General features: G+C 58.9%; 1 protein-coding gene across 1 annotated transcript in view; it reads right to left on the bottom strand.

Moving 5' to 3' along the window:
* Nucleotides 1-2,084: 2,084 nt before the first annotated feature.
* Nucleotides 2,085-21,487, bottom strand: part of SHANK3 (SH3 and multiple ankyrin repeat domains 3) — a 214,249-nt gene continuing 194,846 nt past the window's right edge. Inside the window, exons 22-23 of the mRNA XM_087935444.1 lie at nt 17,431-19,744; nt 2,085-3,699 (exon numbers count right to left, since the gene is read on the bottom strand). Coding sequence (XP_087791570.1) covers nt 3,156-3,699; nt 17,431-19,744 — 2,858 coding nt within the window. The 3' untranslated portion in view covers nt 2,085-3,155. The remainder of the gene's footprint in view (nt 3,700-17,430; nt 19,745-21,487) is intronic.

The raw sequence follows: 21,487 nt of genomic DNA, 5'->3' as shown, positions 1-21,487 counted from the left end.
AAGAGGGGAAGCCCCCCCCCCCATCCTCCAAGCAGCAGCGGATGGGAGATGATTTAAAGGGCGGCGATCCAGTCTAGAATGAGGACTTTTCTGACCGTGAGGACAACGACACAGCGGGGCTGCTCCTCGCCTGCAGAGGTTGTGGATGTTCCAACAGGGGGCGGGGGGGCTTTAAAAGGAGAGTTTAGACAACCATTTGTCTGAAGTGATATGGGGTCTCCTGCTTGAGCAAGGGGCTGGACTAGAAGACCTTCGAGGCCCCTTCCAACTCTCTTATTCTGTAAAAGATGCCAAGGGCTGGGGGCGCGCAGCTGATGGGGGGCACCTGAGGTCCCAGTGGGGTTTGTGCTTGCTGAGAGGCTGCCTCAAGGAGCTGCCCCCCCCCACACTGGCTGGGGATGATGGGAACTGCAGCCCGACACAGTTGGAGAGCACCAGATGTGGGACCAGCCCTGCATTTGCTGACGTTTAAAACGGTCTTATCACACAATTTGTGCGGGATGTTCATTGTTTTAAAACAGGCCTTTTAAATTGTAGCCCCAACCAAGTTTTTCACAGAGGGGAGGTGGGGGGTGGGAGTCCAGGCTTTGCTAGGTGTCCCTGGGATGTTGGGGCCTCTTAGAATTCTGGGGCTGCTTCCTTCCTCCTCCTCCTCCTCCTCCTGCGACCGGGAGCCTTAAAATTCGGTAGTGCCACCGTGGTGGGTGCCTGTCCAGGGAGGGGATAGACCTGGCCCCGTCCTCTCACATTTCCCTAAGGGGGATCGATTCGAGTGGGGGGAAGGCATTGCTAAGGTCCTTTCAGGAAGAGGAGAGCGGCCCACCCCAGCTAAACTGCCCCCCCTGCCCGGCTTTCCTTGGGCCTTCAAACTGACGGCCCCCCTGGGGGGGAGGGTCCATGTGCTCACCAGCCCCGCTGCCCTTCTATCGAGGAGGGGGAATTTGGCAGAGCCCTTAGCAGGAAGCAGGTTTCTGTGGGCGACTTGTAAAAATGGTGGTGGTGGTGGGGGCAAAATCTGGGGTAGGCCAGGGATCTGTGGGGGTCAGTGAGGGCCCCTCCCTCTCGCACCAGGAGGTCGAAGCAGAGCCTGCAATGGATCTGGCTGGGCTGTCCTGGAGGGAGGCTCTGACCCTCGGAGGTATCTGGCACCCGTCTCTTCCCCCCCCCCACCCCCACCTGCTCCAGAGTCCCAGGTCTGAGATCCCCCTGGGTCTGGGGGGTGCCCACAAGGAGGGGAAGGGGGCGCCCTCCTCCAAGCACAGCCGCTCACCTGGCTCAGCCTCCCTCCCCCAAGGGGCGCCCTGCTCTGCTGCGGCCAGGCGGAGTGGGAGGACAGCAGCCGCTCAGTTTTGGGGCAGCCAATGAGATCAGGGAGACTCCGGGTGGTGACTCTGGACCGGTTCTTAGTTTAAGACGACGCCCTGAAAATAGGGCTCATCTTGAAAGGGGCTGCCAGGTCTTCTCCGATGTTAGGCCAGGACTGTAGGGAGCGGAAGCCCCCCAAAGACACCCAGGTGCAGAAAGCTGGGGGTGCAGGGAGGCCACCTGTGACCGGGCCCCCTTTCCTTGGGGGCTCCCGAGACCGGGCCCAGCCGGGAACCCCTCCCGGGCCCTGGGCTTTGCAAAGTGTAGGGACCCCCGCCTCCTGTGGGTATTTTGGGTGCAGCCGCTCTGCGGTTTGGGCTCCCTGGCATGGCGAGGGGAGAGGGGAGAGGGAAGGCTAAGGACTCGGGGTTCCTCCCCATCTGCCCCCCTGTCCTTCCCCAGGAAAGCAAAAGAAAGGCCATTCGGTGTGTGTGTGAGTGTGTGTGTGTGTGTGTCCAAAGGGGGAAGCAGCAACTCCAGTCAGGGCCTGTCCAGCAAGAATGGAAGACGTCACACGTGTCCCCGGAAGCCAGTGCAATGTTGCCTTTCCCCCTTTTGTGCCCCCCCGCAAATCTTTTAACATTCAGAACATCTCAAAGGAACTTTAAAAAGAGCCTCTCTCTTTGCCCCCCCATTCATTCAGTCAGTCACTAAAACCTCCCACAAGCATTGCAGGAAGGAGCCCCCAGGCCCCCCTCCCTCCCCTCCCCCAGCAAGATAGAGCTTCGGTCAACTGTTAACTAAACAAGGTGGCTATAGATATATAGAGATATTGGTTCTTTTTTTTTTTTCCCTTTTCAAATATATAGCTGATTAAAAAGATGCAAAAATGGGGGACTAGGACGGAGGGGGGAAGAGACTTCCTGTGGCTGGGCATCTTCTCCTTGGGCATCACCCAAGTGACAGAGAGATGGAGAGGGCCCTTCGACGTCTCCCACACCCCCCCAAGCCAAGCCAAGCCACCCCGCTCCCCACCAGGGCGGCCCTTCGCCTCTCTTTGCGCCCCAAGCATGCTTCGATCCATGCGACCTCAGCCCCGCTTGCAACAGTCCTCCAGGGGGCAGTGCCCGCTCTCCGTGGGGCGCCTCTCCCGGCCTTCTCCTCCTCCTCCTGGCCCCGCTGGGTCCTTGCGGGGCAGGGCCCGGGGCTGTGGGGGCAGGAACTGGGCTGGGCGGGGGCCCTCCTGAGTGAGGTTCCCACTTCTGCCCCTTGACCTCTCTTAGGAGCTCCTGCTGACCTTCACAGGGACAATTCCTCCAGCAGCAGGCGCTTGGGTGCCAGGGCACCGAGCCCCTCCCCCCACAAACCCCCACTGGCCGGTCAGCATTGGGCCTTCCGCCAGGCCGAATGCAACACAAGCAGCCGCAGCACCACCACGTACGCATCTGGCTCAGGCCTGGCTGGAGCCTTTCAATCCCAGCGCAAGGACCCCCGTCCCTTGTCCCTCCGGCCTCCCCTCGGGGCCCGGGCCGTGGGGGCAGGACCCGCTGCCGAGGGGTTCTCCAAGAGGGGAGCGCTCTCCTTCCCCGGAACCGCCTGTCCAGCAGTGACTCTCTTGGGGAGGGCTGGGCTTCCGCGGCCCACGCCTGTTCCTGAGGAAGGGAATCTGCACCAGGGGGGCCCGGGGGGATGGAGGGAGAGGAGGTGCCTGCTGCCCCCGCCCCCCGGTCTTTCAGTGCAGCAGTCAGAGCAGGGCAGGAAGAGGCTCCGGTCTACTGGCCTAGCAGGAACGGCCCCGCCTGCCCCTGAGTGACGCGGCTCCAGGAGAGGAGCCCGGGCTGCCCAGATGGTCAGCTGTCTGCCAGCTGCTTGAGTGCCCGCTCAATGTTCATGCGGTGCCCCACCCGCGTCACCCCCAGCTCCACAAAGTCCTCCTTGGTCAGGGCGGGCAGGTGGGTGCCCTCAATTTCATTGTCCTCAAATTTGTCTCGGTGCTCCACCAGGTTAATGCTCTCCAGCCAGTCCCCCACGTCGTATTTGTTCCAGAGCTGGAGGGGTTTCTGCATGAAGGGCCGCGGGGGGTGGAGGGAATGCAGGGGGGGCCCCGGGGAAGGGGAGGGGGAGGGGGAGCGGCTCCGGGCACTGACGCTGCGCACCACAAAGCGTACCTCCTTGGGTTCGTGTGGGATGGAGAGGCTGGAAGATTTGAGGATGGTGGGCGGGGTGAGCCCATAGGGCCGGATGGTGCTCAGGGGGTCTGTCCTATCCAGGGCAGGCTTTACCGGACTGGGAGTGCGGCGGGTCACAGGGTAGCGGCTGCCAGGACGCACGGTGTAGGTGGTGCCGGAGCTGCGCTGGGAAATGGTGCTTAGTTCTCCTAAACTACTGAAAAGTCTGTGAAGAGAGAGAGAGAGAGAGAGAGAGAGAGAGAGAGCAGTGGTGAGAGAGGTGCCCAGACATAAAACAGGTGCACACACACACACACACACACATTCCCCACACAACCAGCAAGGCCACAGCTTCTGCAGAACCCGCCGGGAAGATCCTCCTGCCACCCCATGAGGTCCTCTGCACAGGTCCTTCTATGCAGGCTTCCTCCCCCAGAGACAGGGAGGTTGGGTGGGTGGGTGGCTGACCCTACCCAGGAATCAACAACCCCCCTAAGCCCCCCCAAGTCCTTACTTCCTGCAGCCCACAACCTCTCCCTGCAGCTGAAGTGAGGATCTGGGCGGGGAGAAATCCTCCCTGGGGAGGTTTTGTTGGAAATGGGATAGCGTTTCCTGCTTAAGCAGCGGGCTGGGCTAGAAGACCTCCATCGCTTCCAATTCTACGATCCTGTTACAGTTCCCTGGTTCAGCTTCATGTCCCAAGGTGCAAGAATCTGCCTGCCTGGGCGGGAGGGTGGCTAGTTTCCTCCTGGTGCTTTTTATTAGCTCTGGAAGCCCCCCCACCCCACCCCCCCAGACCCCGGCAGAACTGAAGGTTTGCTCCGTGTAGACCAAGGGGAAGAAAAGGGGATATTCAGCCTTTCTGAGGGAAGGGACTGCGTTCCTCGCGGTCTGGGCCAGGGCTTTCCAAACTTGGCAACTTTAACACCTGTGGACTTCAACTCCCAGAATTCCTCAGCCAGCTGTGCTGGTGTAGACTATTTCCCCAGACAGAACAGTTTGCACCTTTTTGTTAAAATGTGTGGTGGAACCTGTAGCTGAAAAGCTGGAGAGGGCAGAATGAAAAGAGGCTCTAGCATGGAATCCCTGCAGGGGAAGAGCCAAAAGAGACCTGACATTTCCTCCCCCCGCCAACCCCGAAATCCCTGGAGGGCTTATTCGGTTGTCCACAAGAGAGCCTAAATAAGTCTGGTGAGATGGGAAGAATAGGCGAAAAGGAGGCGGGATACTTCTCCTATCAGTTCACGGTGCCGTTCTGGCAAGTGTGGCACTCGGGAGTGGAACGGGTCGGCTGGAAAGTGAACCGCTCTTTTCTTAGCCTGCCCTTTTCCAGTGTTGTGAGAATGAGCCAGGGATCAAGTTGTGTTTGGCTTTCGCTGACCAGGGAGATGCCCTCCTTGTGGACCTCCCTCTGCTCATGGCCTCCATTGGACGATCCCTTTTCTTCCGGGCCACCTGGGACTCGTTATGAGCCGATGTCTCCAGGGCACAAAGGGTAAGGAAGAGAGAAGACCTGCCCCGATTCTGGGGACGGAGGGCTGAAAGGCAGAAGGGCAGGCAGGACATGGGCAGCGGGAGAACGATGAACCCTTGGAAGGGCCCCCCCCCTCCAGCAGTTGTGGCTGCTCCGTCCCTGGAGGCTTTAAAGAAGAAACCGGACAGCCATCTGTCTGAAAGGGTACAGGGTCTCCTGTTGGATCCGGGGGCTGGACTAGAAGACCTCCAAGATCCCATCCAGCTCTATTCCAAATTGAAGGTCTGAATTCTGTGAGTCGGTGTAGAAAAGGCCTAGTGGTTGGGGACTCCTCTGGTGCTATCCTGCCCCTGGTCAGAAGGCGGCACTTCCCCCCTAAGGGGCTGGGTGGGTGGGAACTGCCTGAGAAGAGGTGCCCGAAAAGACAGAGCCAGGGGGAGGAAGCCCCCCAGCTCTGGAATCCCCTCTTGCACATGAACAGCAGCAGCTGGCTCAGAAGAGGAAACGAGACCAAGCAGATCCGTGATCCTTGGGACCCTTGGATGCGGATGGACGACCTGGGCTGGAGCCTTGGGAAGGCAGCAGAATTGCCCCCCTGCTGTCTGACAAGATATGGACAAAAATGTCCCGAACTTGTTCCTTTGCTCAGTTCACCTGTCCTGGGCACCCCGGCGTCTGTTCCTGTGCAGGAAGGATGCAGGATGAAGTGACCAGCAGCAGCTTCTAAGGAACTGGACGCCATGTCCTTACAACGCAACCAAGCTCTTCGCAAGGCCAGCTTGTCTCTTGGTCAGTGGTGAAATGCTCCCGGTTTGGCCCGGTTTCCCTGAACCGGTAGTAAAAAAAAAAAGCTCAGATGATCAGCTGAGAGAAAGAAAAGTGCAGGATCGGCCCTCCAGCCACCCAGCCCTGCGCTTTCCCCTTCTTTCTCCTCTCAGACGACTTCCACACTCAGCTGGTGTGGGGAAAAGCTGCGTGAAGTGCGCAATCACTGAAACAGCAGAGACACTGGTAGAATCCCACCACTGCTCTTGATCAACAAGTGGCCTTCAGACATGACGACGGCCTCGAGTTTTCCAAATTGACAACAGGTAGCAGTCATAGAGCGTCATGGGCTTCAAAACCCTTGATGGGGGGCCTTGAGGGGGGGCAAGAAGAGGAGTTGCTGGCAAGGCAACAGGTGAAAGAAACCCGAGTCTGGGGCCGACCTGTAACCAGAGAAAGCATCTCAGACAAGACACTCCCCAATTCTCAGAAAGACGAAGGAAGCCGGGATGCATGTTCACAGTGGAAAGATTCTGTCGCTAGAACCTTAGAAGTGATAATAGCATTCGTGATTTGGTTGCCTTGAACTCTCTAACGGCTGCTGGAAGGAGAGGACAATGGGGCCTTCCAGGGTGGGAGCCCCCAAGAGGCCTCCGGTTTGACACTTTGGCAGAAGGCCGTCTGATGGCCAGCTGCAGGCTGTACAAGGCAGAAGGCCCCACTGGGCTGGGATGAGGCACCAAGGCCCAGGCCTTCTGCCCCATCCCTTTCCTGCTGCAAGCAGCAGCCCAGCCGTGTTCACCAGCCAGAAAACGAGAGGGCAAAGTATGGAAACCTCCAGCACCTACGGCTTTCCAAGCACTTTCACTGTCTTCAAGTGGATTAGTCCAGTGTCCTCCATAATAGAGACGACAGCGCTCCCTTGTAACGGATTAAGTGGGACCTCTCTCTGCTTCAGGGACTTTGCACGGAAGCATTTGTGCATTGGCCTGTGAAAAGTGTGTTGCTTTCCACAACATGGAAAGTCAGGAAAGGAAGAAAGGGCTACGTTGAGAGGAGGGTCTTCAGGAAGCTCTGCCAGATGCCTCCAAGAGGAAAGGCTCCTCAGCTTGCAGTCCCATTAGCAGACATCTCGGGGCCTGCCAACGCTCAAGAAGTCATTTGTTGCCTGGCTTCTCTCCGTAGACAATGAAGAATGACCCAGGTCCACGAGAGAGCGAAGAATGCCTTCCTTGGACAGCAGCCCTTCAATGAACATGGCTAGGAGGACGGCTCCTCATTCTTCAACAGTCACGGAAGGCATTTCTCCGGTGGAAGGCCTGGCCGGCCAGGCAGGTGGGCCAGGTCTTGGACTTTGGTTGGCTTGGGATGGACTCAGGGTGGGGCTTGGAGCCGAGTTGGGTCCATTTCTTACAAAAGCTTTCTTCAGTCCGTGCTCGGGCCGTTTGTTCCTAAGGGCTGGGAGCCAGGGCATAAGACTGACCACTGTGATCTTCTGTGGAATTAGCCATTCTTAGTTGGCCAGGCAGAGACGTGCTTGGCTCACTCGGTGGCAATGGCCATTTCCAAGAACCACAGCTTTGGTTGAAGGAGAAAACCCGTGTTCATCATGGCAAAGTCTGAGGTTTGGCTAATCCACCTAAAGCAACGGCGGTCAAGTAGAATGAAGAGAAGCCCAAATCTAAAACACTCCACTTGCCGGAAGCGGTGGGGAACTAATGTCCTACAAGGGCTCCTTCGGATCTGCTTGCTCCCAAATAATTCCTGGGTTAGCCTTAGCAGGGAAGGGGGGGGTGGGGGACTTGGCAGAATTCCTCCGCGGGATCACAATCTTCCTGACAGCTTTGTAACACGGGAAAAATCCCAGCGATTTGGAAGGAGCCAAAGGAAAGGCAGATCTTCATCCCAAGTCAAACGGCTGCCTGTGACCTCCCCACCAGATGAGCCTCACACGGCCTGACCAGTCGCTCACGTGACTCACTGACCACCTAAGACCTATAAAAGCAGAAGAGAACTGAAAGAGGACACTTGGATGTCCCCCAGCCTGGGGACAAAGCCTTCAAGAAGCTCGGGACACCCCCGAGAAGATCTGCCTGTTTGGAAGACTCCTCTCTCCCCGTTGATGGTCAGACGTGAGGCGATGCGAAAGAAGCTCCGTCTCCAGACAGCCTGAGAATTTAGGAACGTCTCCTTGAGCTGAACGTAGAACCCCGAAGGACTTCCCAGTTTGGAGAGCATCTCCTCCTGGTCTTATAATGTATATAATAATATCATAACTGATAAACATTGAACGGAAAGTATAATCCTCAATCCGCTTCCCAGCTGGCTTTTTCTAGGGGAAATGAGAACACTCTGGCCAAAGTGAGGCACTTTTTAAAATTCAATTTAAAATACTAAAGAGTAAATAATTTGCTTCATGTTCCCACGCGGACAAAAAGCCTCGAGAATCCACAATGTGGTGTTGCTTAAAACCTTTTCCTCGGAACCAAGTCGGACATTCCGTTGTAGGAGCACGGACGGACTCAGCAGAGTTTTTTTTTAAAGGGCTGAATCCCGAACCGCATTTCTCTCTAAGGACCTCAACAAGAACAAGAAGGAGGAGGAGGCGGCAGCGGCAAAGTGACGGTCACTTCCGTGGCTGAATATCCCCGGCGGACACCATGTGGCGGGTGGAGTAGTTTAGAAGATGCTCAGCTCTGGAGAAGAGTCCGAACACAACGAGGGTGGCAGGAACAACCCCGTTCACCAAGGGTGTGCTTGTGTGTCACGTTTTACAAAGACAGACGTTCCGGCTGCCAGGAACTCCAAGGCTCTCTGTCGCTCAAGAAGAATGTAGGGTTTTTCCTCCAAGATTTTCGAGAAAAGGCTTGGCCACCGATTGTCCAAGATGATACAGGCTGTCCTGCCACAAGCAGGGGACTGGCTTGGAAGACCACCCCCATCAAAGTCCCTTCCAGGCCTAGGATTCTACAGGAAAAGGCCCAGACCTGTCTGGTTACAGCCATCCTACCTCACCCTCACACTCAGGGGACTCCAGCTAAGCCAGATAGGGGTGTGTGTTTGTGTGTGTGTGCGCGTGTGTGTGCTTTGCCCATCTCCCTTGACTCTTTCCCTCAAGACCAAAACTTCTTCTCAGCTGGTCTGTTTGGAAACGCAAGATGACGAAAGCAGCAGCAGCAGCAGCACACGAGGAGAAGACGCGGCCGAAGCTCGGGCTCCGCTCCAGAGTGGAGACAAAACATCCGTCCAGGACCTCACAGGAGGAGATGGAGCTCACGAAGCCTCATGTTCACAATGGATGAACCAAAACTGGGGTGGGGGGTGGGGTTTCCCATCTAGGAGGGCTTAGCCAGCCGCATGGCGGTGGCTCATGGGCCAAGTGGGAGCCGCCTTGAGGGCAGAACTTTGATGGCCGGGCCCAGCTGTGGACTTGGGTGGACAACTGTAGTGAACCCTCCGGAAATGAAGGTTGGGTCCACCGTGCTGATAACATGCAGCAAGACCCACCGCCAGCCTGAGCGAGAGAAGCTCCTCACGGGCTTCCTGGTGGCCCCCGGTGTGACCAGAGTCCGGATGGTGAAGAGCAGCCGCTCAGACGGGGACACAAGGACGACCTCCGGGGAGCATCGCAGTCACCTAAGGCAGTGGGATCCCCCCCAGGGGGGAAGAGGTCCCCAGGGATCAGGGGCCTTGGGGTTCTTCCTTGGTGGGAGAACGGTGCTGGGTCTTGCGTGGGGCTGCCCAATCCCCCACCCCACCCCCAAAGGTGCCCTGGACCTCGGCTTCCAAGGCCAGTCAGCACCCCCTTTCCTGTCTTCCTATCCGGGCCCCTCTTTAGGCCGGAGGATGGGCCTGTTGCGACCAGTGAGGCCTGGAGGCAGGGAGAGCCCCCCCTCCCCTGTTGCTCCTTGAAGCCAGCCCTGCCAGCTGAGTAGTAGCCCTGGCTTCACCCAAGGCCCACTTGGCATCCGGCTGCAGACGGGCACTTCCTCCTGGGATTCCGGGGCACAGAACATCACCAGACAGATACCGACATGCTGGGGAGGGACGCAGCCACACAGCCCTGCAGGCCCTGCCCTCCCCCTCCCGGCAGCCCCCAGCCAGCCAGCCAGCCAGCCCCCACCCCGCACACACAGCAAGCAGCAGCAGCAGCAGGAGGAGGACAAACGGAGGGACAGACAGGAGACGGACGGACACGGGGTTGCTATGAGATGAGAGCATGCTCACTTACACAGCTTGCCCACCCTCCTGAGGCCTGAGGCGGTGCTAGACAGAGCGGCCGAGGCATGCAGATGGGAGAGCAGGAAGAGAGGCAATGAGAAAGAGGTTAGCATCCGTCCAAGGCGCTGGGAACCACACTGAGGAGAAGGAAGAGACTTGGTCACGGGCTCCTTGGGCTCCCTGCCGTTCCCAGAAGCCCCCTCCTGCCGGCCGGCCGGCCGGGGACAAGAAGGGTGCAGGTGCCGGGCTGACGTTGGGCTCCACGGGGCCGGGGAAGCACCCTCCCTCCCTCCCCCCCGAAAGAGCTCCCTCTCCTCCTGCCAGCATTGTCCACCTGGCCAGGGAAGCGAGCGGAGGCCCAGGCCATGGAGGGTCAAGGGCCCCGGGCCCCAAAGAGTTCTGGCAGGGCCACTTCAATACCCCCGAGTCCCATTCCAGATGTTCACAACCACAGATGTTCAACAGCCAAAGCCGCACATGAAGCCACTGTGAAGCTCCAGGTAGAGGGGAGGGGCTGGGGAGCAGAGAGAGAGAGAGAGAGAGAGAGAGAGAAGGAAGGAAGGCGAGCAGGCTTTGTGGGGAGCAGGGCTCCTGCTGAGCTCCCCAGAACAGGCAGGTTAGGCCAGAGGGCGGAGGCAGCGAACCCCGTGAGGGCTGGAGCCTCTCTGAGGAAGCAGGAATGCCTCTGGAAAGACAGCCCCCCACAACCCCCGATTCGTCCAGAGCTCTCCACTGCTGACCGGGAATCCCGGCCCAAAGAGCGTTTGGGTGTTTTGGGGCTCCACAGGATGCAGGGCGTGATCTCCGAGTGGTTTGCTAGAATCGTCCAGGTGATATAGAAATGCTGTAACTAATAAATAAACCTGCATTTCTGAGGGCAGCCGGGGAGGAGGAAGGCAAAGAGGGGAACCCCCTCCCCCCACAGCAGGTCTTCCAGGGGAGAAGAGGCTGGGGGGGGGAGGGGTTGGTCTTCCCCGCAGGGTTTTCTTCTTCCCAATCATTCCTGGGACGCTCTTCTACGCCCTCCCCGGGAGAGACCCTCCTCCCCTCTCCTCGCCCTCTGGGCCAGCTTGTTTCAACTGCCCCGAAGGCCTCCTGCCAACCGCTTGCACGCCTGGCCACCCTCCCCAGTGGACGACCGGCTCCGGAAACTCATTTGCCTCCCAAACCAACCCAGGTGGGAGGGAGGACCACAAGAAACCCCCCACCTCCCGCCTGCCTCTCGGTGCTTTCCAGGAAATATCTCTGAGCCTAGCTGGACACCAGCCCCCCTCGGCATGGCCAGCGGTGGAGACAAGGGGCCCGTGGAGGCCACCTGGACCACCCACAGGCCTCCTCCAGCCAAGGAAGGCAGGTCTATAGGTTGCAGGATCCAACCTGGGTCGGTCACCGGGACCAGAGCATTCTTCCTTCCCCCTTTGGGGCTGGAGCCCATCCTCAGGGAACTCCTTGGGCCATTCTATGAGTCGCATTTATGTGGTGCTTTCCTATTGGTTTGATTGGTGTGTTGATGGCAGGCGATTGGCTGTTGTTGCCTTGTGCCCGCCCCCCATGTCCTCAGTTCCTGGTACTGGTGATAAATCAGCTGCTCCAATTGACGGGCGAGGGGCCCGTTTCCCAGGCTCCAATCATCTCTCTGGCTATTTTTATCCCTGCTCAGCCAACAATCTTAGCAGCTGCAAAATTTAACGCACACCCTTATCCGTTGTAAGGTGAGGCTGTAATGAGCTCGGGTTTCCTCATCTATCTGCTCTCTTCTTCCCCGAGGACGAGCTCCAGCCTGGCTCAGATGGGATTGAAGTCTGCTTCAGCTCGGAGTCTGCCGTGACGGCAGAGCTCCCCGTTGTCTGAGAGGAAGGAAAAACAGCCAGTTGCCTGGACACACACAACCCCGTTCTCTTTCCAACCCTTGGGCACCCCAATATCCTGCCTACGGGGCCATTGGTCTCTGGATCCAGAGGAAACTTGCCTCTTATTGGCTAATCTTGGTTTCCTTCTTCCTGACCCAGCACACGGAGGAGATTCTTGCCCAGTTGCCGGGGAGGAAGAAACGTGGAAAAATCCATGCGGCGACCCTGAGCCTTCGCCTATCCAAGCCTGAAAGCCAGAGGGGGCTCCCGCATAGAACTCGGCCTTATTCCCTAGTGTGGCAACCCTTCTGCCTAAGCAACCTACCACCCACCGCTAGCGACAGCCCTTAGACTCGTATCCCGCTTCACAGGGCTTCGTTGCCCTCCGAGTGTTTTTTAGGGCCAGCCCCTTTGCCCCCAACCACCTCGGTCCTCCTCCTATTACTTCAACCTTGAGCTGGTCGGGATCAAACTCCTGGCAAGGGACAGAATTAGCCCGTAAAGCTGCACTCTGACCTTCCTTTCCTTCCCACTTAGCAGCACCCTTAGCTTTATATACCACTTTCTAAGCAGTTTACGGAGTCGGCCTCTTGCAAGCCCCAACCATCTGGCTCCTCTTTTTTCTGACCCCGGAAGGACGGAAGGATGAGGAGTCAACCTGGAGCCTGGTGGGATTTGATCTGCCGAACTGCAGCAGGAGCAGCTGGCAGTGCTGCACTCTAACCCCTGCGCCACCGAGGCTCTTCCAATGAGGTGCGTTCATGGGGACTCCTGAGCCGAGGAGAACGGCAACAGAAATCACGCCAACGCCACGCCTATCCGTCCCCTTGGGTGGTGGAGAAAACGTTTATGTTATACGGAAGGGATCCGGATTCTGATCCGAGTTGGGCCTTGGGAGTTGTTTCCGGAGTCTCTTCATCCCATAACGCTACACAGGCGGTCCTTCGTCAACAACGGAAACCGGGACTGGAACCGCTGCCATTAAGCAACGCGATCCTCAAGCAGGACATCATCAGGTGACCATGCCGCTTAAGGGCGGCATTTCTGGCCGTCCCGGTTGCTGTTGTTAAGCCAATCCCCCAAGGGTGGTCACATGACCTCTGCCTCTGGGGCTGGAATGAAGCCGGGATCAGGACCAAAGATGAGGGGACTGCAGTGGCCTCTGATCTCTCAGGTCCTCCTCCTCCTCCCCCTCCTTGCTTGCTGCTGCTTCCACTGCTGGGCTCCCATGTTCCTGGCTCCTCCTCCCACACCTGAACTGAATCTCTCAGCGCCACAGAAGGTACGACAGCCGTCTCTCTTTGCCTGCTCCCCCGCCCTCGTGAACATGCAGGGCCCGTGGTGAATCGGCCCAGTGGGTGAGCAAGCCAGGATTAGTAAGGGATTAGCGGATGGATGGCGCCAGCCTGCCAGCGATCAGTCGGTCGTGAACGCATGCCATGACTTGTGACCAACAATGGCCCTCTTACCCCGTATCCTTGTAGGCAGTGCACACGCTCTGGGAAAGCCAGTTTTCCTGGAGGACGAGAACTACTCCCTGCGGGGGGCTGGGGGGGGACCCCCGATAGCAACAGCACTTGAGGCTTATATGCCGCTCCACGGTGCTTCACGGCCCTCTCTTCTAAGCGGTTTATACAATATCGACCCCCCTAATAACCTGAGTCGTCATTTTACTGGCCTCGGAAGGATGGAAAGCTGAGTCGACCTTGAGCCGGTCAGGATCGAACAGCTGGCAGTGGGCAGAGTTAGCCGGCAATGCTGCCCTCTAACCCCTGTGCCACCAGGGCTCCTCGTCTGGGGATTTGAGACGCGTTCCTGGGCCCTTCCAGGGGCATCCGCGGCGTGGAAGTCACGGAGAGGGAAACTCCAGGCCAGGGAGGAGGAGGGCAGCACTGGCCCCGTCGGCCTTGATGAAGGGGCCCCGTCCAGAGAGGGTCCCTGCCTCCCCCGTCAACCCATCAGCTGTGGAGTTCAGTCTTCTTTGGCCCGGCCTGCCAGGAATGCGGGGGAGGGGGGAGTCCCAACCCACAGAGGCCCACAGAGGCTGGAGAAGGCCAGGGAGACAAGGTAACTCCCCCCCGCCCCCAAATGTGTGCTTCAGTGGGACTCTTCCCCAGATTGTCCCAATGAACCACACGGGGGCTCTGTGCCTTTTGTAAATGGGTCCGGAAAGACCCCCGTTTTATCCAAGTCACAAGCAGCTCAACCTCAAACCCCTCTCACTGCAGTGGCCATCAATGAGATCTTCATTTGGAAACGAGGAGCTGCCACCAGGTCTCCCCGGGAGCCCACCTAGCCATGGAGTTTATGCCCAGGCAGAGCATTGGGCAAGATGATCTCTTGAGTTCCCTTCTAGGTTCCCGTGAACCCCGTGGGCCCTGCGGCACGGGAGAGAAGCGCTTCTCCCCTCCGCTCATCCCACTCTTTCATTCTTGGAGCTTCCTAGAGAGGGTTCTTGTGTGTGTGTGTGTGTGTGTGTGTGTGTGTGTGTGTTATGGTTAATGGTTGTGCAGTGACCTTGCAGAAGAATTATCGGTCTGGCACGGAAATCAGGCCTCTGGATAATTTAATGTCTTTAAATTTAACACGCAGGGCGAATATGCTCTCAGCCAGCAAGGTTTCTCCAAACGTGGCCCCTTTAAGACTCGCGGACTTCAACTCCCAGAATTCTGTGCTGGCTGGGGCATACTGGGAGTTGAAGCCCACCAGTCTTAAAGGGGCCACGTTTGGAGACTGCTGCACTAGACCAACTGACGCAACCAAATAGAGCGCAGGAACTTAGTGCTGCCGTGTCTCCTTCAGACCCCTGTGGCCGAAGCACATTTCCCGGAAGTCCCTCCTCCAGGCTGGCATCCAACAGGGAGAGAAGCCGCCGCCTTAAGAGATGCCTTTGCCCTCCATTCGCCCACCTTTGGGATCGCCAGACCCCATTGGGGTGGGGGTGGGGGTGGGGTGGGTGGGGCGGTGGCAACAAAGCCTACAAGGAAATTGGTAAGGTGTTAATTGCCTTAGTTGGAAGCTCCGAGCAGGATACTACAAGTTTCAGCTGAGGATTATTTAGCCAGGACACAGAGAAAGAGGAAGGTTTACCCTAGTGGCTAAAAGGCTTAAAATGGTTTAATTCTCTTCGGGGTCTTTGTCAGATCTGTAAGAATACAAAGCAATGGTGGGTTTTGGAAACACAAAGTCCATCAGTCACATCCCCTTCCTCTTCTGTCCTCCTTCCTCCTCCTCTCCCTCCTCTCCTCTTCCCCCCCCAACCCCTCCCACTAGAGACAGGGGACAGGTTACAGTACACTTCTAGGTAAACGGGGGCGGGGGGAACGGACACCCGGACTTGAACTCAGGTGAAGCTCTGGGACGCCCCACCTTGGCAGCTTGTAAGGCTTGTGGCCTGCGACTCCCAGCCTCACTCAGTCGACCGTGCCGGCTCAGGAATTTGGGGAGTTGAAGTCTGTGGGTCGTGAAGGGGCTGCAGCTGCCCACCCCTCTTCTACGCAGTGCCGCGGGGGTCTCAAGTGGAACTGGGGGGGGTTTTCCCACCCAAGCGTGGTAATCCTTCAGTTCTGGGGAAAACGGGAAGGGTCTCCTCCTAGAAGTCCCCAAGGTTGAGGGAAGGGGGCCAGACCTCCCCACGCAGGAGACGGCGGCAGAGGAGAGGCCACCCTCCATTTCCCTGCTGAGGTCGGGGATTTCCTGCTCTGGCCCCTCGGAGGGGGCTCCCCGGCTCCTCCCCTCCCCCGGATTCTGGGCCCTCAAGAGGGATGGCTGCGCTTGGGGGGGGGGGGCTTGGCGAGGGGCTCCACCTGGAAAGGCCTCCTTAGGAGGAGATCTCGGCACGAATTTGCCTCGCCTGATGAAGCACTCAGTCCAGAAACCTGCTGCTCACTAAACGAAGAAAAGCGGTGGGATCTCGGCTGATCGGCTTTGGCCAAAGGAGGGGAGGGAAGGCGGGATCCGTTTGCTGGGGGAGGGCGAGGAGGAATCCCACTGAGGTTTCATACAAGGCCCAGGGGGGGCTTGGCAAATCGAAGGCAACCTCTGCCCAAAATGATACGGACTGAAGGAAGGACATAAAATAGCCTCCTCCTATCTGAGCGAGTGCTCCACCGGATTCTCCGGTCACTCACCGGATCCTCCACCGGATCCACTCAGAAAAGAGATCTGGGGGCCGTGTAATAATAATGGCAGAAGAGGTCTGTGCGTGATCCGCTTGATCCGAAGCCGCAGATGCTCCGTCACTGGAGGCTTTGAAAAGGACCCAGGAGACCCAGAAGGATGCAGGGCCAGGGCGTCCAACCCTGTAGGACTTGTGGACTTCAACTCCCAGAATTCCCCAGCCAGCGTGATCAGGGGGTTGGACTAGAAGACCTCTGAGGTCCCTTCCAAGTTTGTTACACTGGGATTCCACTTCTCCCTGGGGAGCCCAACCCTCCTTCCCGCTGCTTTCTTGCCTGGCCCGCTTTTCCTCTTCAGGGGTTCATGAATGGGGGGGGGGTCCTCCCTCCCCCCCTTTGACCCGCAAGGCCCCTCCAGGATGGGTGCCAATCGGGCAGGTGCAGAAGGGGCGAACCCCAGGCCTGAGCAGCGACACATTGGGGTCCTGAACCCGAGGCCGGTTGAGGCCTTTGGCTCACGCGGGGTCTCCCTTGGCACTGACCTGCACCCATCTCCACGTTGCTAAATACGGGTAGTCCTCGACTTACGACCACAGGGGAGCCCGACCCTTCTGTTAAGTGAGTTTTGTTGCCCCATTTTGCGACCTTTCTTGCCACCGTTGTAATGTGAATCAGTGCAGCTGGTAAGACAGTAACCCCGTTGTTAAACGAATCCAGCTTCCCCAGTGGCTTGGCTTGTCAGGTTGAAAAAAGGGGACCCCAGGGCACTGCAGCCGTTGTAAGAGTCAACGGCCAAAGGTCTGAACTTGGATAACGGGGATGTGGCCGAACTCCTGGTCTGTGAAAAAGGGTCCTGAGCCCCCTTTCCCCCAGAGTCGTCGTAACCTTGAAAGGTCACAAACAAACTGTCGTAAGTTGAGGACTGCCCGTATCTAGGAAACCAAGGCCCCTTTTTAGGCCTCGGAGGCAGGGCAGCCCCGTCGCAAAAGGAGGCCCAGGCCACCCGCATCCGCTGTGTGAGACGGGCCGGGCCGCTCAGAGCCGGGAGGGAGGAGGAGGAGGGAAGGCTGGTTTCGCTCTTCCGACGGTGACCCAGTCCTGACGTTGCTCGACTTCCATGGGGCATGGCGGGAAGGGGAGGCCCAGGGGTGTGTGTGTGTGTGTGTGTGTGTGTGTGTGTGTGTGTGAAAGGATGAAGCCTCTGCCTGCTGTAGGGCCCTCGGGGCCCAAAGAGCAAAACTCGAAAGCCAACCTGGAACCGCAGAACTGGCCGAGTGAGGAGGAGGAGGAGGAGAAAGAGGAAAGGGACAAGCGGGAGGGGCCTTAGCGTTCTCCCCAAATCTCCCCCGGCTGAATCTACATGGGGACCAATCCTAAAGCGTCATTCTGGCATCTCCCCCCCCCGGAAGGCCACCAGCACAGGGTTCGCTGAACCAGGGCCCTCCTGGCCCGGGAGGACGGACGCTGGGGAAGTAGGGAGGCCCCCTGCAGCCCCCCCCTCTCGGTCTGGCTGGGCGGGGGTCTCTTACCGTGCTGCCACCACGGGAGGCTTCTTTCCAGGGTCGAAGACGCCACCGGCGGGTTCCTCCCCCAGGGAGCGGGTGTCCTTGTTCAGCTGCTGCAGCCGGGAACTCAGCTCGCTGATCACAGTTGGTTTGTCATCTTCCGGCCCCTGGATGGGCCTGCTGTCCAGGGGGTCCCCCCACAGCTTGGACCTTCGCTGAAAGAGGTAGCGTGGCCGGCCGACGCTGGCGGAAGCCAGGATGGCCGCGTGTTGCTGGGAGATGAGCTCGCTGTCCGAGGACTGCTTCAAAAGAGGGTCCCTGAAGGTTACCGGCCCCTTGCTGGTCTGGGACTTGAGTTTCGGCTTTGGAGGCACTGGCGGCTTCTCGAGTACAAAAGTGTGCCCATCCGCAAAGGAGGTGTAGGTGTCGGTGGGCTCCCCGCTCTCGGAGGACAGCGTGGACATGCTGGAGACGGTGGAGATGGTGCTTGTGGTCTCCAGGTGATGGTCACTTGAACTCCTGGTGTCCACCTCTTCCACGCCCGAGTCCGCAGCAGACTCGGGGGCGGTGGGGGCATCAGAGGGCTTCCCTGAGGGTGTTCCACCAGTGGTAGAAGGGAGGGCTGCTGCCGCTGGCACGGATGGCGGGGCGATGGCTGGAGCAGCCAGTTGGCTGATAGGGGTGCCAGCGGTGGTGACCAAGACCCCGTTTGCAAACTCGTCGGGCGGCGGCACCAGGCCGATCTTCGCCAGCTCCTCCCGGGTCTCCTCATCGCTGGAGGACAGCTGAGCGGGCGGCAGAGTGACCGTGTACGTCTCCACTTCCTCCTCCGAACTCCCTTGTCCGAGAGTCTTGCCCAAGGCTGGGCTGACGGGCACCTTCCCCACCGGGCTGGGCTGGGCCTCCGCCATGGAGACTTCCCCCGGCTCTGGGCCCCCCTCTGGCACGGGGCTCTTCTCCTCCTTCACGTCGAAGCCGAGGTCTTGGCCGTTGCTTGTCGCGTGCACCATGATGAGGCCGGCCGTCTTCTGCTGCGAGGTGTCCAGGATGCTGAGGATCATGGCCTTCTTCTCCTCCACCTTCTTCTCCTCCACCTCCTTCACCGGGGTCTCGGTTCGGGCCTCGCCCTCTTTCCTGGCGCTTCCGGGCATCCCCCAGAGGCTCTGGGTAGGGGTCAGAGAGCTGGGGGTGGCCACCTTGGATCCCGGGGAATTGGCAGGAGACCCCCGGCCTTCCAGCTCACCCCTCTCCTGGTCTTTGGTTTGGATGTCCACGAACAAGGGGGCAGCCCGGTCAGAGTCGGGGCTGTGGATGGGGGTGGCCACTCTGGAGGAGACCTGGGTGGAGAGGGCTCTCTCTCTCGCGGCCAGCGCCAGCGCCAGGGGGGAGTTGGGGTCGAGGGGCTTCCCCGTCAGGGGGTGTATGAACGTCGAGGAGGAGCTGCTGAGGAATGGCTTTAGAGCGGAGACGGGGGAAGGCAGGAGGACGTCCCGGCTCCCCAGCAGACGCTCGTCGATGGACCGGGATTGCTGCAGCGATGGCATGTCTATGGTGGGGGGGCTCCCCTCGATGGCCCCCACGGAAAGGAAGACAGTGGATTTCCGCTTCTCGTCAAGGCGCCGGTCGCGCTCCTTCATGGCCCCTGGGGCCGCCGTGGCAAAGGGCAGGCTGGCGGTGTCCACTTGCTGGGAGGGGAACTCCATCCCGCTCAGGCGGTGGCCCCGCCGGGTGGGGGAGGGCTCCCGGGCGAAGCCCCCTGCCACGGAGAGCGCCGCCCGCTCCTGCGCGTCCTCCACCTGCAGCTGCTTGACCAGGGGGCTCTTCTTGCGCTGGGGCTTGGTGGGGGCAAAGAGGCTGACGTTGAACTGGCCCATGTTGGCGTAGGGGTTGTCTGCCCCGCGTCCCTTCCGCTTCAGCTTCTCCGGCGGGGTGGCCGAGGGGCCTGGCCGGGGGAAGTCGGTGGGCTCCACGGGGATGTGGGAGGAGTCTTGCAGGATGATCATGGAGCGGGCCCGCTTCTGCCGCTCCGGGTAGGGGATGCCGGCCCTGGCCTGGTCATACATCTCGGCCGCGCTGATCACCGGGGGCAGCCCATGCAGCTTGGCCTCCAAGCCCGGCTTGAAGCTGGAGCGGACCGTGTCGTAGACCCTCCCTGGGGGCGGGGGCGGGGAGAAGGTGGGGGGCGGGCCCGTGTCAAAGTAGTAGGGGGAGGGGGGAGGGGGAGGGGCGGTTTGTGGTGGGGGCGGGATGCCGTGGCCCTCTCGGACAGTGTCTTGCATCGATGTACTCCGGGGAAATTTTCCATCCATTAGGGAAGCCGCAAATTTTTCATCTTCGCCTAAAACAACAGCAAGAGAGGAAAAGTTGCCGCTCCTTCGGGAGGTCAAAAGAGGCTTCTCCCCCTCCGACTGCCAGTCAGACAGACCACAAAGCCTGCAACCGAGGCAAAGCTTGGGGTGCCCGCTGGCAGCTTCACCATAGGCGGTTGGAATGGAGGGGTCCTGGGTGCCCTCGTTTTCTTGCAGACGTTTCATGACCAAGCGAGGTAACTTCATCAGTGCTAGAGGGGAGCAAGCAGCCTAATCAAAGAACCAACGAGAACCCCCCCCCCAAAAAAGAGTGGCAGGGTAAGCCACTAGTATACCGAGAGCAAACCACACTCCCTTCTAGCCCTGGTGACGTTACCTAGCTTGGGTCATAAAACGCCTGCAAGAAAGCAACCCAGGCTCAGAGACACACTAAGGACCGCCCCCCCGCCCCCATTTCAACCCCGAGCCACAAATATTCTCCTTTAGAGGTTGGCATTCTTGAGTCAGGAACCGGCCCGGGAGGGAGGCCTGCAGCTGCAGGCCAGTGCCCAGGACTGCGGAGCGGGACGGTGCAGAGCAGGCCGGGCGACGTGCCTTGGAAGTCGGGGAAGGCCAATAAAGGGGGAATCCTTTTCTCTTGCAAGGAGCCCTTTGCACCCTGAGCAGGGATTCGGATTCCTCTGGAGTCTGGCATCCAGAGAAGGATGTTGCTAAGCAGGACCAAGCCAGCTGCGTCCTCTTGCCCAGGGCAGTGTAATGCGCAAAGGCCCCGTGGAGGACACCCAGTGTACCGTTGCTGCCCTGCGCCTTCTGGGCTGTGGTGGGCTGGGCATGTCTAGGGTGAGGAGTGTGGCCACAGCCTCTGCAGCGCATGCATTCAGATTGGCCAGTGGCCTCAGAGGCTGGGGACCCCCCTCCCACTGCCCTGCCTGCCAGCTGCGCATGGAGGTCATGGCACAAATGATAACGCGCATATGCCACTTATACACAGGAGCCTTGCTGCGATGACACACTCCTTCCTCTCGCAGGCTGAAGAATTATGACCGCAAGGGAGCCCAAAGTTTCTGTGGCTGAGTGAGACAGTCGCTAAGTGAGTTTTGCCCCCTTTTATAACCCTTTTCTGCCACAGTTGTTAAGGGAATCACTGCAGGTGTTAAGTCAGTCTCACGGCTTTAAACCTAGCTTCTCAGACAGTAGCAAATGGGGATCACGTGACCCCGGGAAACGGCGACCATCATAAATATGAACCAGTTGCAAGTGCCTGACTTTTGATGGGGATGCTGCAATGGCCAGAAGTGTGAAAAACGGCCATAAATCACTTTTTTCAATGCCACTGTAACTTTGAATGGGGATCCCTCACTAAATGAGGGATTGTCTGTCAAAAACCCTGTAACGAAGCCCCCGATGTGTCCACTGAAAGGAGGGGTCTCTGTATGCAGCCACCAGGCATGAGGACATGGGGGGGGTCCTGGGGAGGGGGCTGCAGGAAAGGGTTGGATTCTGCCCCTTAAGGGTTTGGGGATGAAGTGGGATATCCTGCCTCTCAACTCTGGCTCCCAACCGAACGACCAGGACATCAAAACAAGAGCAGAGCAGAAGGAAAAACAGAGGAAAACGGACAATTATAGACACAGACGGAGACCCTCCTAGACTTGGGAGGGTTCTGGGAAGGGGAAGGGGCCTTCGGGGGGAAGAAGCAGAGCAATAGCAGCCCACCCAGGTGGGTGAATCTACAGGGCAGCCAGTGCTGCCAACGCCCACAGCCAGACAGG

The sequence above is a fragment of the Pseudonaja textilis genome, chromosome 5, assembly GCF_049901715.1.
Source record: "Pseudonaja textilis isolate UNSWEBS1 chromosome 5, rPseTex1.2, whole genome shotgun sequence".
Lineage (NCBI taxonomy): Eukaryota > Metazoa > Chordata > Lepidosauria > Squamata > Elapidae > Pseudonaja > Pseudonaja textilis.
This window is presented reverse-complemented; position numbering and strand designations above follow the sequence as displayed.